Genomic DNA, 17,095 nt, shown 5'->3' with positions numbered 1-17,095 from the left:
AAGACCTCTCTCTCAGGGAAACTAACAAAGTAGAATCTATAGGAATTCAAGTCCAGGTCAAAGGTTTGCAACCCATCATTTCATCACAGCTGACTTAGAAGATAGGGTTTGAGCATTGCTTACCAGGACAGAAACAGGATCCTTACAAATGACTTTCAGTATGTGACCATTTGGAGAACACCTGCCCCTTTGTCATAGTTACCATTTATTATCATCAAATCTTTTTTTTTTAAGTTTTTTTTATTTTTATTTATTTATGATAGTCACACAGAGAGAGAGAGAGGCAGAGACATAGGCAGAGGAAGAAGCAGCCTCCATGCACTGGGAGCCTGACGTGGGATTCGATCCCGGGTCTCCAGGATTGCGCCCTGGGCCAAAGGCAGGCGCCACCCAGGGATCCCTATTATCATCAAATCTTAATGTCATTATCGAGGCAGGAGACGCTTATGGATTAGCACGCAGAAACCGATGCAACAAAGTATAGAAAGCAGGACATAAGATTCAAGTAGGAAGTTCTATGAAGGAAACTGAGGAAAGCCCAGTGTCTACCACTGAATCACATTCTTAGTAGAGAGCTCAGTATTTTTTTAAAATAAATGTTTTGTTGCATGTATGCACCATGGGCATAAAAATTTCACTTATTCTTTCATCCAATAAATATTGATTGTACATCTATAGTGTGCCAGGTATTGTGTTATGGATGCAAAGATGAACAAGAACCACCATCCCCTCCCTGCACAAGGGTTCCTAGCAGGATACTTCTTTACTTGTGCACATGTGCAAGGTGCCACTTGACATTGCTACGATAAAGGCAGGAACTCTACAATAAGGGAACACATCAACTTTTATAATTTCTCCTCTCTCTGTGAGTTACTGGTTTGCCACAAATACAGGGAAGATGAATAAATCATCTTTAGCCTTTTTTAGATGACTAAATTTGTCTTCAGCTTTGCAAAAATCAAAGGAAAAAATCTTCTATACATTATGGCTTTATAGTTTGTTTTCTTCTTCTACTCTTCTTCTTTTTTAAAAAAATTCTCCTACAATTTTTAAACTATATCATATAAGTCAATCAGAAGTCAATTACTCAGGGACAGATTTTCTAGTTTTTGCATCATTCAGGCTTGATGGTGCACCTTTTTGGGGGTCAGGGGACAGTTTCCCTTAAAGTCAAACATCTAGTGAAAGGGGACAAGAGAAAATTATTCATATCAATTACATTTGCCTCTTGTTAGTTTATCTTGGAATGATAATTACTAGGGGAAAAAAATCACTTCACATTATTTTTAAATGTCTCAGGTATTGTTATTTAGGGCTACGGAAACCTTCAAGAATCAGAAGGCCAGGGAAATTTCTGTCATGTCAAGGTTGTGAGTGGGCTGTTTCGTGGAGCAGTGGTTCTGGGAAATGTTGGAGTTTACTGTGTCTGGATGGTACAGCACAGCTGACATTTTCCAAATTCATAACCATGGATTCATGATTATGAATTTCAGCTCCAGAAAGAGTCTTGGAGATTACATACTCTTGGGAATCTCACAGACTGGGCTTTATTACTAGAATTACCTGAGGAGGAGGGGTGCCTGACAGGCTCTATCGGGTAAGCATCTGCCTTCGGCTCCGGTCACGAACTCCGGGTCCTGGGATCGAGCCCCATGTAATTTTATAACTCTTGGCCAGTGTAGTAACCAGAATATATCATTTGCACTGGTTCCCAGCCCAACCCCCATATTTAAAGAGGGCCAGATGATACCAGCAAATGAAGGGGATGTGTTACAGGAGAGGAATTCTGATATGGAGGAGCTTGAGTCTTTTATAATTGGCAGTAAACACATCTGCTCTTTTCTTGGGATGAAGATCTCATCTCTCTCCTCCAGGGCTATTTGCTATGCAAACATCCTTGAAAAAATAGTCTGAATAAATGTAGTCGATGCCACTGCATAAGACGTACAGAAACACAAGAGACCCACAGAGAGTTGTCTTCCCCAACTTAGTCCAACTATCTCATTTGGAGGATGAGGTAACTGAGCCCCAGAGAGCTAAATTGCTTGGCAATGTATTCCACAGGTGGCTACATTGGGCTCATCCAAGAACCCTGTTCTTTCTATGCTTGTTCTACTCATGCTTGCCTAGGCACCCCACTTCCTTCCTGGAATTGATTTCCTAGAGTTAGTAAGTTGTCAGAGGCGAAATTATTGAACAGAAGGATTTGCTGCATGAATGTATAGTGACAAGTGCAAATGTTGAGGGCAGGCCAAGAGAGAATTTGAAATGGAAGAAATAAGAAGTCCAACACCAGCCAAGCTGCCTTCCTCCACCCTATTTGGCTTGCAATGATAATGACATAACATGACCCAAGACTTTCTTTAAACTGAATTAGTAATGTGGTCTTTGACTTTGGAAGCAAAGAGAAATTATTTGAATTTTCTTGCTGTTGTCTGTTCCTGACATTCTACTACCTAAAGGTTAAATTGCTATGCATTCATGCAAGAGAGCACTAATTAAATAGATTTGTAGTTAATTTGTTATAATATTTTTAGTATATTTTAATAGAAAAAGTAAAAAATGCAAAAATCTATATAAGCCACCTAAAATCCTTTCTTAAGTGAAGTCAGTAATAAATTTAACAAACGATTGAACAATCAGTTTTAAAGATCAAGCATGAATAATATCTGTAGTGAGGAAAAATGATAGTGAACATGATAAGATTCTGAGTACAATATTTGCCTTCAAGAGGAAAATAATTTGTTACTTCAGACACTTCAATGACAACTAAAGAGATCAAAATAGGGAAATATCAAAATACTTTTCACTTCTTGCAAAGAATATGTAGAGCATAGAAGCCCCAAATGGATTACCATTTACTTCTGGGCACTAATTAAGGAAAATTTTATAGAAAGCAAGTAAATGATAAATGTTGACACCATTTAAAACATTTTGATGATTACTGTGCCTTGTTTCAGATACACTGACCTGCCTCAGAGCTTCAGTCAATTACTAGACTATAGAACTTTGCCATTTATGAAGGATATACCTTGAAAGTGTTACAAGTCCTCAAATATGTGAATACTACCATAGCACAAAAAACTTTTTTAAATTGGAGGGGTTACTTTTTTCAGAGATCCAACATATTTATTACTCCCTCAGAGTTAACATATATCTAATTGTGAAATGAAAACCAAATGCTCACCTTTAGATGAGTGCTCATCTAGTGTGTCCCTTCCAAGTCACAGCATGGTCTCAAACAATTCAAATCCATTTCTTACAAAACAATTATCACTACATCTCAGAGACCTTTGAGGTCACTCATAACCAGTCAAACCATGACTTTTGAATCTGTGAATACCAAAGAATCTGCTGTATCATTAAAGAACATGTGCAAAAATGTCTGAGTATACCCCAGGATGACTAGTATAACCCTTCTCCCCTCAAGGACAAGGACATTCCTGTGGAAGAAGAAATTGAACCTGCCCCCGTTAGGAGGATTCTGAAATTCAATGCTCCAGAGTGGCCCTACATGCTGTTTGGGGCCGTGGGTGCTGCTGTCAATGGGTCGGTCACACCGCTTTATGCCTTTTTATTCAGCCAGATTCTTGGGGTAAGCAAACAACTGGATTAGCTTTATTCTTCTCATATTTTTTTGTTTTTCTATCAGTGGATATTGTCATTTTTTATAGGTTGGCTCTGTATTTTAATGGATTTAGCTTTCTTTTCCTCATCTTTAAAGGATTCAAAGTGCCCAGAATCTCCATTACACAGAAGGTAAGAAAATGAAGCTGAGTGATCTCAGTTGGGCTGGCAGGGCACGTCTCTAGTCATCGTGTCTGTAAAAAGCTGTACTGTGGCTGCAAATTTAGTGTAAGGAGAGGGCAATTTCCATATATGCAAACAAAATCATAATGCAAAGCAGGTGTGTTGAATAATACAAAAGGAATTTAGGACGTTTTGATCTTTTAAACATTTTTTATTTAAATTCAATTAATTAACATATAACACATTATTAGTTTCAGAGGTAAAGGTCAGTAATTCACCAGTCTTATGTAACACGCAGTGTTCATTATATCACGTGCCCTTCTTAATGCCCATCACCCAGTTACTCCATCCCTCCACCTCCCTCCCCTCTCTAGCAACCCTCAGTTTGTTTCCTATGATTAAGAGTCTCTTATGGTTTATCTCCCTTTCTGATTTTGTCTTGTTTTATTTTTCCTCCCTTCCCCTATGATCCTCTTGGGCCGTTTTGATGTTGCTGAAACAGCTGAGGTGCGAAGTTTGGCTTGTATAAGCAGGTGCAAGTGCACGTTGTAGAATTGTCTGCTCTGCTGATTGTACCATTGAAACAGCAAAGTAGAGAAGGAAACAGGAAAAGGAAGAGAGAAGTAAAATAAGACATGGATAAAGGATAATAGCTTATTTCAATTTTTCACTTCCTAGGAGTTTTGATATTCTCCATCTGGCTTCACTGCTACAATAAAAAATAATAACTACAAGCATTAATTGACACTATCTAAGCACTTTATTTATAATAGTTCACTAAATTTTCCTAGTAACCACCCGAGGTAGGTATTCTTATTGTTCCCATTTTACAAAAAAGCGAACCAAGTTATACAGAACTTAGGTAGCAAATGATAGATCTGGGATTCAAATCCAGTGTGACTGGAGAGCCAGGTTCTAATAAGACTCTCATTGCAAAATTCGTTATCAAAGTTCTGCCAAGTTCTTTAGTTGAAATTTACCTACACACACAAATCCCATGAGATCAACAGGGAGGCAAATCTAGAATCTAGATAACTTTATTAATTTGTTTATGGTGAAACAGGCATCAGGCAGTAGGGCCAACACTAGAACCCAGCTTTTCCCAAGCCTAGGCTAAAGGATTTGCCAGCACACCACACTGTCAGGGCTTACTAAGAGTCCTGTGTTTTTAGTTTCCCCTCTACTTCTCGTTCTTTTGTGGCCTCTCTGGAAGAGGTCCTGACCAGGGAAATGTCCCCACAAGCATGATTCATACAGAAAGACTGTTACAGTCTACAAACAAAATCAAGTCAAATGTGTAGGGAGGGCCTCAGCCACCGCTTAATTTCCATACTACCCCCTTGTGGTAAGTGAGGAAATCAGGTTAAGTTCAGATTGGAAATTGGAAACAGGGCCCTTCAACTCTGGTAAATTGAATTTCTGGTTGTGTGAAACCCTTTAAGATGACAATCTTTTAAATAATTAAAATAATTAAAAGTAATAATTAAAGTAATTAAAATATGCTAAATATTTTAGGATGTTTTATTTAAATTCAATCCAAACATTCAATTCAAGAACATTCAAGAAATGTTCTTTTATTCACTCAACAGATATTTGTTGATTACCTCCCATAGACACTGTGCTAGAGACTGGGGATTGCATTCAGTCATGCCTTCTCTAATAGAGTTTCCAGTCTCTGAGAAAGACAGATATTAGACATAATATCTCATAATTCAACAAATATTTGTTAATCACTTATTATTTGTCAGACATCATTGCTGGGATTGAGGATAGAGTAAGGAATAAGAAAGCCCTCCCTGCTCTCATAAAGCTGACATTCGATTAGGAAAAGGCTCTGGAAATGCATCCCACTGAGCAGTGATGAGACGTAGAAGGCGTGGTGGATAGGGTTGAATTTTGTAAAGACCCAACTGTGCCCTAGATCTTTGCTTTTGAAAGAAATCTGGGATACCAGTTTTTTTGCTGATCACCACTTTCTTATAAAAACACAGAAAAGAATATACTAACTCAGCTTTACCAAACCCTGTACATGAGCTGCTATGTAAAGAGTGCTGGATTCCCAACCAGGAAGTCTTTTCTTTCTTCCTTTCTTTCTTTCTTTCTTTCTTTCTTTCTTTCTTTCTTTCTTTCTTTCTTTCTTCTTTCTTTCTTTATTTTCTTTTCTTTCTCTTTCTTCTTTCTTTTCTTTCCTCTTTCTTTCTTTCTTTCTTTCTTTCTTTCTTTCTTTCTTTCTTTCTTCTTTCTTTCTTTCTTTCTTTCTTCTTTCTTTCTTTCTTTCTTTCTTTCTTTCTTTCTTTCTTTCTTTCTTTCTTTCTTTCTTTCTTTCTTTCTTTCTTTCTTTCTTTCTTTTCCTGAATCTAACTCTTCTGGATAGTTAGTAAGTACTATACGCCCTAGGATCACACCATGCCATTTCTCCGGGCCTTGGATTCCTCAACTATAAAAGGAAGGATTGACAAAAAATGGTTTCTAAGATACCTTCCAGCTCTGTTAGTCTATGAAATGGCCAAGTCAGAAAAAAAGTGATGATTCAGTCAAAACCCCTGCTCTCCTAGAGCACCCACCAGTTGTTCATAGTGAGACTAGTCTCTGTGATTGTTCTGGTCACAACCAGGAATCCTAGGAAAAACTGAGCTTGAGCAACTAGACTTTTCACTTGAGGGCTGCAGTACCAGAGTAATAGGATCTAGTTGGTGAAGTCCAAAGTCTGCTCATGGTTAATGGTCTCACAGGGTTGTATTTGCTAAGCAAATGATGCTAAAAGAAGTACTATTTTCCCTCTCTGATAAAGAAGATCATTTCTGTTAGTCTCTTAGCATAATTATCAAATATTCATCAGTAGATTCATGATACCTTCATCTCACAGGGTATAATCATGAGTCAGATAATAGTTTACAGTTGCGCTATTTTCATCCTGACATACCTAAAGGGCATGATACTCACATTTGGTGTATTGAGACCACAGTTTGGAACATTGGCCCAGAAAATGATTGGACACTATTAGGAGCCTGGTTGCTAATCTAGTGAAGCATCAGTACATACATAAAACATAATTTATCTGATTCACTTTCCATGGCTCTATTTCACTTAGAAAGTGTACAAGTGTCCCAAACACAGCAATGTGGATGTAGCATGCTGGGGAAATCATAATCTTTGGAGCCAGCCAGCCCTGGATCTGTAGTAGGTCTCTGTTCTGTATTCTCTGGGTGCATTTGAACAAGTGGCTTTTCCTTGATGAAGTCTTAGTTTCCTCATCTGTAATACAGGGTAAGAAAATCTACCTCACTGGGATGTTTTAAGAAGCCCAATTTAAGGAAATCTTCATTTAAGTTAAAGTAGGTTAAGCAACATATTTGGCATCTGGTAAATAGCAATAGTTTAGTGAATGTTTCTTTTCTCCTTAAACAGACTTACCATTACAAAAATAGCAGCGATGTATCGTAGAGGAACCTATGGATGGGTAGCTTCTGGGGTTGCATTTCAACAAGAATATATAAAGAATAGAATTTTGTGAATAAAAAGGTTATGGATAGACAGATGCACAGTCTTGAACTGGGCAGTTGTGTGGATTTAACATTAGCCAAATACTTTAACACTGAGAAGATGAGTAATGCCAAGAGCCAAAAAAGCCTGCCAAGAAGAAAACCACTGGAATCACAAAAATAGACATTTCCTTGTCTAATGATAACCACTAGCTAAACAAACTGGGAATTGTGGCGTCACAGTTTGGGGCTTGGGGGATTTGTATAGTGATTTTTAAAACCAAACTGAAACAGGTCTTTAAATCCCTAAACTTGTAAACTCTGTAAAGTAAACATATGAGTTATTCTATGGTGGGAAGAATGACTGTAGAATCTTCTGAACCCACTTCCACCTGTATTAAGAAGCATGAAGACCCTGGAAACTGTCCTTAAAACAGTAAATCTTATTAATCTAGAACCCCTCCCTCCATTTTGGAATTTGTGATTTTTGAATAGGTTATTTTGCTTTACAAAAAAGGGTTTGTTAACAGAGTAGTATACATTGTTTGCAAGATGTATGTGGCAGGCACTAAATAAATATTTATTGAATAAATGGTTTCTTTTGAGCATCTGCTTGTTAGCATTGTTCTAGTTACTTAAATTAATTTAGAATAATAAATAAGGCTGTCTAATGCATACTTTTTATGGAACTCAGAGTTCCCTCACTTAGCCCAAGTTAAGAAGTTTTGTTGTACCTGAAATCTATTTCATTATAGGGTAATGTCATTAGAATATGCAGCTGTTCTTCCCCTTGTCTTATTGCAACAGCTGAGTCCCCAATCGGTTACTGAGCATACATCTGCAAGTTCAGAATATGCTTATAAAGTATAGTTTACTTCTCATTGTAGACTCAAAAACCCCATTCACAACTTCCATAGTTTTCCTGGGGGGGCGAGGGCATGTTTTCAACTTCTTCTGATTTAGAAACAACCTCAGTCTCAGGTGGATGGAAAGTGTTTTTTCTCCTAAGGCAATTCCAGTTAATGCCTTGATAGCTAGTTACTTTTTTAATGATGCTATTATTCATCAATATGAATATATATATATACACATATATAATTATATAATTCATATTATATATATATATATATCTATCTCCCCGGTGGCTCAGCGGTTTAGCGCCGCCTTCGGCCCAGGGTGTGATCCTGAAGACCCGGGATTGAGTCCCACGTTGGGCTCCCTGCAGGGAGCCTGCTTCTCCCTCTGCCTGTGTCTCTGCCTCTGTGTGTGTGTGTGTGTGTGTGTGTATGTGTTTCTCATGAACAAATAAATAAAATCTTTAAAAAAATAAATAAAATAAAATAAAATAAAATAAAATAAAAAAGTAAAGTAAAATAACAGGGTACCTGAGTGGGAAGATCATCTTTATTGCTTCTATTTTTTGAGGACATAAGTCCTGATAATACTCATCTTCGTTCCTTTCTTCCCTCCCTCCTTCCTTCCTTCCTTCCTTCCTTCCTTCCTTCCTTCCTTCCTTCCTTCCTTCCATCTTTCCTTCCCTTTTTCTTTGCCTTATTACATAAAGGATTGGAGACATTTAATCATATTTCTCATCTGTATCAATGAAAAGCTGACACAATTGCCTACATCACATTAAAAAACAAGATGAAAATTCTGCAAATGGTTTCTATTGGTTTTCCTTTGCCAACCTTCCTTTCCCACAGGGAATTAAAGTACACATATTCATGGCTAACTTTGGTTAAATTTCTAGTATGTTTTCTTAACCCAGTGCTTAAGAAAATGTTCTTTTAAATATATCTTAAAATTTGAAATTTCTTTTACATATATTCTGGGTTTTTTTGCTATTGTTTATAATAACAAAGTAATATCTTTGCTTACAATCTTGCAAAGACTTTTTCGCTTCCTGATAAAGAAGAACAAAGGTCACAGATCAATGGTGTGTGCCTGCTGTTTGTAGCAGTGGGCTGTGTATCCCTTTGCACTCAGTTTCTGCAGGTAAGGAATTTTATTTTTTAGCAAGTGATTTCACAATTATTTCCTCTCTTTTCGTGTTAAAATATCACTAAAGGCTCCTTTATGTTTCAGGGATATGCTTTTGCTAAATCTGGAGAACTCCTCACAAAAAGGCTGCGTAAATATGGTTTCAGAGCAATGTTAGGGCAAGACATTGGCTGGTTCGATGACCTCAGAAATAGCCCCGGGGCATTAACAACAAGGCTTGCTACGGATGCCTCCCAAGTTCAAGGGGTAAGCTATGGGGGGAAGTCAGGGGTGTTTTTAATGGAGGAAACATTCTTTCCTTTGAGCATTCTGGTAATCACCTGTATGTTTCCCATGAAATAGGAACTCACGGGATTCAGATGTCCCAGAGCCACATTTCCCACCATTTCCAATGCTGACAAACAGCAGTGTCTTCCAGGCAATGTCCAGAATCGGTGCCATAAGTCCAAATCTGTCAGGGTTTCAGATTTACTGGAAGTCTAGCAAACTGAGAGCTTTTCTGAGACTCATTCTCAGATCCTTTTCAGGCCCAGAGACTCAGATTCTACAAGACTTCATAGCACCCCCTAGAGGGTGGAAGCAAAGCCTCCTTACACAGGTGCTCAGCTTGCAGGCAGTCTCAGGAAAAGAGAAGATCTTCTGGGTTGCCTCTGTAAAAGCCAGTCAGGAAACTGAAGAAAAGAAGTAAATGATTGCCATCTAGAATCCCGAGGCATTCGGAGAGACAAAGCTGTGGTTTCTGAACCTCAGGACCTGTAGCCTTGTTGAGGTGACTCATTCTTGTGTCACCTGAACAATGATGAGGCAATGCTTTTAGAAAACCAGGGGTTTGTATTAAAGTGAAGAGAGTTGACTGTGTTGCCTAGCACCTCTACGCACTTTCTGTGGGAATAAAAGAGAGAGAGAGAGGGAGGAAGGAAGGAAGGAAGGAAGGAGAAAACCACAATCTGTGAGGTTCTTGGAAGAACTCCACCCCAGACTGAAAAACTGAGTGCCATTTGTCTTGACTCCTAGCCAGTTCAGCCAAAAATATGGACAGTGGTATGGGAGACTTTCAGAGGAACATGGGATCCTCTTCCTCAGAGCTTTTTTCTAAGTATACATGTGTTTCTCACAGACCTTGGGTCACACTCTACATGTTGTTTTGCAATCTTTCTGTTTTTCCCCCCACAACAATCTGACATAAGCATATTTCGGTTATTATATATTCTTCTAGAGTAGATTTTTGATGGTTGTATAATTCATCATTTTAATGCATCATCATTAAAGAATTCCTTATTTAAATGTTCTTTCTGTTTTTCCCCTTATAAGCAACTTATATCATTTTACATCAAGCTTGGCACATCCCTGATTGTTTTTTTTTTTTTTTCTTGTTCTCAAAATATAATTACTGGATCAGAATGTATAATCATTTCAAAGGGTTTTAATGTGTGTTGTCTCACTGCTTGAAGAAGTTTGTAGCAATTTCCTTTTTACTGTCAGAGTATTCTAGTGTCCAATTTACTTGACTTGAGCTTAGGTTAAATAAATAAGCTATCACCTTATTTCTTCTATTTTTGCATCCTTCAATCTGCAAGGGCTTTTCAAAGTTATTCACTCTCACTTGAATTCAGAGAGTAGCATCTATTCATCTTACAAGAATTTTTACTTATCCTTAAAAAAAGTTTCTAAGAGTTTCAGTAATATTTTCATTAACCTTTTTTTTTTAAAATAACATTGCTTACTCAGGTCAAATTTATTTTAATAGTAAAGTAAGGTAGAAATCTGGCTTTTTTTCCTCCAAGCTGGATAGAAAATATTCCCCCACCAAACTTTAATGTAGATTTCATTTTCCAGCTATTTGAAATCCTCCTGCCCATTGTGAATACCAATTTACCACAGATGCTTGGAGCTATGGGGATTCTCTATTCTCTTTCATTGTCAGCTTGATTTATTCTGTGCTGGGACCTTACTCTTTTAGTTATGTAACTTTATAAATTTTTATTATCTGGTAAGGTAGATCCTTGCACAATAATTTTTCCTTTTCAAAATTCTTTTATTTATTCCTAGACATTAATTATTCTAATGTACTTTAAAATCATCTTGACTTCTTTGAAAATTTTATTTTGATTCCAACTGAATACATCCATGCAGCGACACCCCCCCCATCTCCCCCTACCATACACACGAGGATTGCCATTGTGGGGATACCCAAAGTCCCCTCTTGAGAAACATACAAACAAGAATCTTTAGTTTTTAGCAAGATATATAGGACATAATATGCCATATACTATGTAGAGTATATATAATACACAGATATATTAATGTATCACTCTATCTCATCCATTTTTTCTTATGTAGTTTTTCACTATTTTGAATGAATATTCTAGATTGAGATTTCAACTACTAGTTTTTGTATATTTATCTTATGGATATCCATTTTTTCAAGTTTTCTTATTAACTAATTATTTAAAAATTTAATAGAGTCTTTGGGTTTTCTAGGTATATAATCCAATTATATTCAAAGAAAGATAATTATATCTCTTTTTTCTTTTTCAATACTTATACAACATCAGGTATGCAAATTCTCTACTAAAATTCATATGAGTAAGTTCTCTCCTATTTTCTGACAATGTGCTTCCAAGGGTATTTTTATATTGATCAAAACATTAATAAAATTCCCTGGAAACTACTTAAATATTCACCAGTAAGAAAATAGTTGAGTGAATACATCCATTCTAAGGAAAATTAGGAAGCTACTTTAAAGGTATTAATGTCATGATCTGGAGGGATGGTTGTTACACTGAAAAAAACGAAGTTCAAAGTAAAATCTAGTCTGATCCCTTTTTCGTGAAAATGTTTATAGTTACATATGTATATATATTTTATGTATCTTAAGCCATATTGCTTTTTAAATTTTCTAAATTTGGTTGAATAAAATGTAAAAGAAAACAAAATAATGACATCCCGAAGAACTATGCAGCTATTTTCCAAATTCTCTATAATGCCTGACTGTCCTTGTCAACTAGAAATTCTTTTATTCCTTTTAACTGTGGTAAAATATACAAAACATAAAATTTACCATTTTAACTATTTAAGTGTACAAGTCAGTGGCATTAAGTCTATTCACATTGTTAGGCAACCATCATGGCACTCTCCATATCTAGAACTTTTTATCATCCTAAATAGAAGCTCTGTACCCATTAAATACTAATTCTCCTCCCTGCCCCCATAAGCCTTGATAACCACCATTCCACGTTGGCTCTAAGAATTTGACTATTCCAGGAATCTCATATAAGCAGAATCATACAATATTTGTCCTTTCATGACTGGTATATTTCACTTGGCTTAATGTCCTCCAGGTTTATCCATGTTGTAGCATGTGTCAGAATTTCATTTCTTTTTTAAGGCTTTAATAATATAACATTGTTTGTAGAGACCACATTTTGTTTATTCATTCATCCATCAGTGGGCACTTGGGCTGCTTGTACCTTTTGGCTGTTGTGGGTAATGCAGCTATAAATATAGGTACACAAACAAATTCCTTTTTAAATTTTTATTTAAATTCAATTTGTCAACATATAATATAACATCCAGAGCTCCTCTCATCATGTGCCCTCCCTAATGCACGTCATCCAGTTACCCTATCCCCCTTATAAATAAATTCTTAATTTAGCTTTTCATTTCTATCTTTGAGGAAGTTATTACCAATACAGGAATTTGGGGGACCACAGGGTTCATATTCCATCTGAGTCTTCAACACAGTATAACGGTGCAAATTATTCTTGCATAGCAGTTCCTTAGTACCTGTAGTTACTTAATAACTTACCTGTGGTTGTTTTGCATTCTTTATCTTTTAAATAATGCTAAAGTCTCTACAATACTTACAAAAAGCCCGCAGTTGTACCCATGCAAGTCTTTTCTACACAGAAGGCATCAACCTTTGGTCACATCTGCATAGTTGCAACTGAAAGAAGGGGTGGAACCATCAAACAGTTTTGGATATAGACAGTAATTACCACAGTATCCACTCTCCACCTATATAAAGACTGAATCCATTTTGTCCATTTTGTGTTGACTGAACAGCTAGTTATTAAGTCAGCATGTGATTTTGTATCAATGAGAATCAAAGTGGTCTCCTATAATAATAGTCTTGTACAAATTTCAAAACTGTAATTATAGGACAAGCATCAATCTTCACTAAATAATCAGAAATATTACCATCAGACCAATGTATGGGTATTTTCAAGCAGACCAAATGCATAGCCACCAGACACACATGCCGTCCATGCTTAGGGCTGAATTAATTTAATACTGACTGCTCTAGCTCACCCATGAAATGAGATCAGTCAATAGATGAGCTTCCGAAAAAGTTGTGGATAAAATAGACTTTTATTAATCCAGGCTACAAATGCATTAGAGAGTTCATTATTTTAAAAAATATTTTTAAACATAGAACTACCAAATGACCCAGTAATTCCACTCTTAGGTATATATATATATATGTATATATATATATATATATACATATATATATATATATGTATATATCTCTAAAGGAATGAAAGCAGGGACACAAACAGATATTTGTACATCAGTGTTCAGAGCAGCAGTATTCATATGGTCAAAAGGTGAAAACAACCCTAGTGTCCACAAGCAGATGAATGGATAGACACAATGGGATATATATACTTATAATGAAATATTATTCAGCTTTTAAAGGAATGGAATTCTGTTATGTACTACAACAGGGATGGATCTTGAAAATGTTATGCTTAGTAAAATAAGCTAGATACAGAAGGATATTGTATGATTCCACTTAGCTGCTTAGAAGAGGCAAATTTATAGAGACAGTAGAATAGAGGTTATCAGCAGCTGAGGAGAGGGAGGAAGGAGGATCATTATTTAATGGATACAGAGTTCTTGTTGTGGATGACAGGAAAATTTTGTGTATAGATGGTGGTGATGATTACACAACAATGTGAATGTATTTAATGCCACTGAATTATATGCTTATGAAGAGCTAAAATGATAAACATCGTGTCATGCATATTTTATCAGAATAATTTTTAAAAAATGATCCTTTTGTTATAAAATTGCCTTTTCACAGAGTGGTACTTGGTAAAAGAGACTGCATGTCTCAGACCCAGTGATTGCTTTTGGTTTGCAGGCAGCCGGCTCTCAAATTGGGATGATGGTCAATTCCTTCACTAACGTCACTGTGGCCATGATCATTGCCTTCTTCTTTAGCTGGAAGCTAAGCCTGGTCATAATGTGCTTCTTCCCCTTCTTGGCTTTATCGGGAGCCTTACAGACCAGAATGTTGACAGGATTTGCCACCCAGGACAAGGAGGCTCTGGAGATCGCTGGCCAGGTAATCTTACAGAGCCAATTTTCAAACTGCTTGCTGCTAAGTGGCTGTCAGACAAACCTAGAAGGATGAGTTAGTACAAAGAGACTTAAGGAAGCTGTTAGCCTACAAATGTTCATCCTTGGCAACGTCCCACTAGCCTTTTTATATGTGCCATTGCCCGAAGGCTATGGTAATAAAGCTCTGATGCTGTGTGAACAGGTATAGAGAAAGGGCAGGGCCAACACAGAGGGTTACGTATTCAATTTCCTTTCCCTCCAATGGTTATTTTCTCCACATCCTGATTCACAAGATTATTCTTATTCTTGTTCGCAAGAGTGGAGACTTTGGTTTTCTGTCTGCTTGGGTTTTTTAACTAAATGGTTGCCCCGGGTCATGCTGCCTGGGCAGAGAAGAGCTATCATTTTTTGAATGGCACAGACTTTTAATTTTCATACTTTAGCATCTGCTAGACTTAGATGTCTTTCTCAACTAGAACTGTGACATACAGTTTAGGTCTCAAATACTCTTAGGTTTCAGGGGTGCACTTTTAAAATCGTGTTCTAATGAAATATCTGGTTATCAGGGGTATATAAGGAGATGGTAGTGTAGACATTTATCAGGTGTAAGAAATCGTGCAGACACACACACACACACACACACACACACCTTTACTCTTTTAACAGATTTACTGTTACCTAGGTTTTGTATCTTAAAGGAGGGAATGTGAACATTGCCCATGTAGACAGAAGCCAAAAAGATTTCATATACCGGTGGGAAAAAGTAGCCCATCTTTGTGCTACTTTAGGATAGGATGCTAATTCAGAAACAGTGATTATTTACCCTAGTGTACAGATTGAAACAAATGCAAATTCATAGTATAAAGATAAACTTCATATTTATAGAATATTTGGTCAGATTAATTTTTAAAAAAATAGAATCATACTTTGAACATATATTATTAAATATCTTTTATCTCAGAAGACATCTAAAGATGTCTTCATTTCAAATAAGTTAACTAAAAAGCTAAAAAGCTTTCAAGGATAAGTGTGTGCACATTTTTTCCCTTCTCTCTTCTACAACAAGTGGAGGCAACAAAGCCATGTTAGTATTCAGTAGAACTTGAGTTTAACTGACTCATGATCCAGGTAAGTTGACTTCCAACCCCTTGTTTGTGTTCCCAGATGATGCCTCCACCGTGGATTAGTACCACCTTCTGCCATTTGCACCAGATCCAGTCCATGTAGTGGCTGAAATGTCACCGGAGTAGTTCTTTCTACTCTTTTATTCCTAAAACTCTTTTTCATTTTTCAGATTACAAATGAAGCTCTCAGTAATATCCGCACTGTTGCTGGAATTGGAAAAGAGAGGCAATTTATTGAAGCATTTGAGGCTGAGCTGGAGAAGCCATTCAAGACAGCCTTTCGAAAAGCCAATGTTTATGGATTCTGCTTTGGTTTTTCCCAGTGCATAGTGTTTGTTGCCAATTCTGCTTCCTACAGATACGGAGGTTACTTAATTCCCAATGAGGGGCTCCATTTCAGCTATGTGTTCAGGTGAGGATTATCAGGCCAAGGTCATAAAAGATCCACACTCCAGGGAGGAATAGCCTGGCTCTAAGGTAGCTTTTGCTGCTTACCAAACCATACCAAACTTGGTGTCTTAAACAGTTGGGGTTTATTATTTCTCAAGATTTTGTGGGTTATCAGGATGATTCTTCTGGACTGGACTGATTTAGTCAGGCTTCTGCATGGCTTGTCTCCACCTGGCCTCTCTAGCAGGTGAGCTTGTTTTCTTCATATCATGGTCTCAGTGTTCGAAGTACGACAAAAGTGAGCAAGCCCCTTGCACTTTTCAAGTGTACTGTGTGCATCACCTTTTCTATTATCTCTTTGGCCGAGGAAAGTCATACAACCAAGCCCAGATTTAAAGAAAAGAGAATGGAATCTACCTTTTGATGAGAGGAACTGATTGTGTTTCTCCTTTACTGTCACAGTGCTGTCACACACACACTTCTGACCCCTGGTGTGTCAGAAGTTCAACTTAATTCTGACACCATCTACCTGGAGGTAGCATTGGATCCCATAAGTTAAGGGCTCAGCCCTGCAAGATTGCCTGTATCACCTCCCTAGACCCTCTAGATACCCTTCCTTTCCCTGGAGGTGGGTGGCAGGGATAGGTCTGAAAGTCCTACCCCTCTAATTGTATGGTTGCTTCGCCTGGCAACCAGCTCCCAATGTTAGGTTACTAGGCACCATCCAAAGTCACTTCATTAACAACAAAGGAGACCTTGGTCACTCTCCAAATATAGGAACTTCCAAGGGTTTAAGAGCTCTGTGCCAGGAATGAGAGCCAAAGACCAAATATATGTTTCTCACCCTGAATCACAATATCACAGAGGAGTAATAAAGTCCTATTGCAAAGGGATGTGTACAGAGTAAGAGGATGAATGAACCATTTACACAGTCTGCCATACTGGTTAATGCGGAAAAAATCTAGAGAACTTGGATCAGAAGGTGCACAGAACCATCTT

At 37.3% G+C, this 17,095-nt stretch overlaps 1 protein-coding gene across 1 annotated transcript in view; it reads left to right on the top strand.

Annotated features, from left to right (window-relative positions):
• ABCB11 (ATP binding cassette subfamily B member 11) overlaps positions 1–17,095 on the top strand; it is a 76,890-nt gene that overhangs the window by 50,958 nt on the left and 8,837 nt on the right. Inside the window, 5 exon segments of the mRNA NM_001143932.1 lie at positions 3,431–3,595; positions 9,123–9,227; positions 9,318–9,479; positions 14,383–14,586; positions 15,877–16,118. Of these exon segments, the coding sequence (NP_001137404.1) occupies positions 3,431–3,595; positions 9,123–9,227; positions 9,318–9,479; positions 14,383–14,586; positions 15,877–16,118 (878 nt within the window).

This window comes from Canis lupus, chromosome 36 (assembly GCF_011100685.1).
Source record: "Canis lupus familiaris isolate Mischka breed German Shepherd chromosome 36, alternate assembly UU_Cfam_GSD_1.0, whole genome shotgun sequence".
NCBI classification, from domain to species: Eukaryota; Metazoa; Chordata; class Mammalia; order Carnivora; family Canidae; genus Canis; species Canis lupus.
Note: the sequence above shows the minus strand (reverse complement) of the source record. Positions and strands in the feature narration are given on the sequence as shown.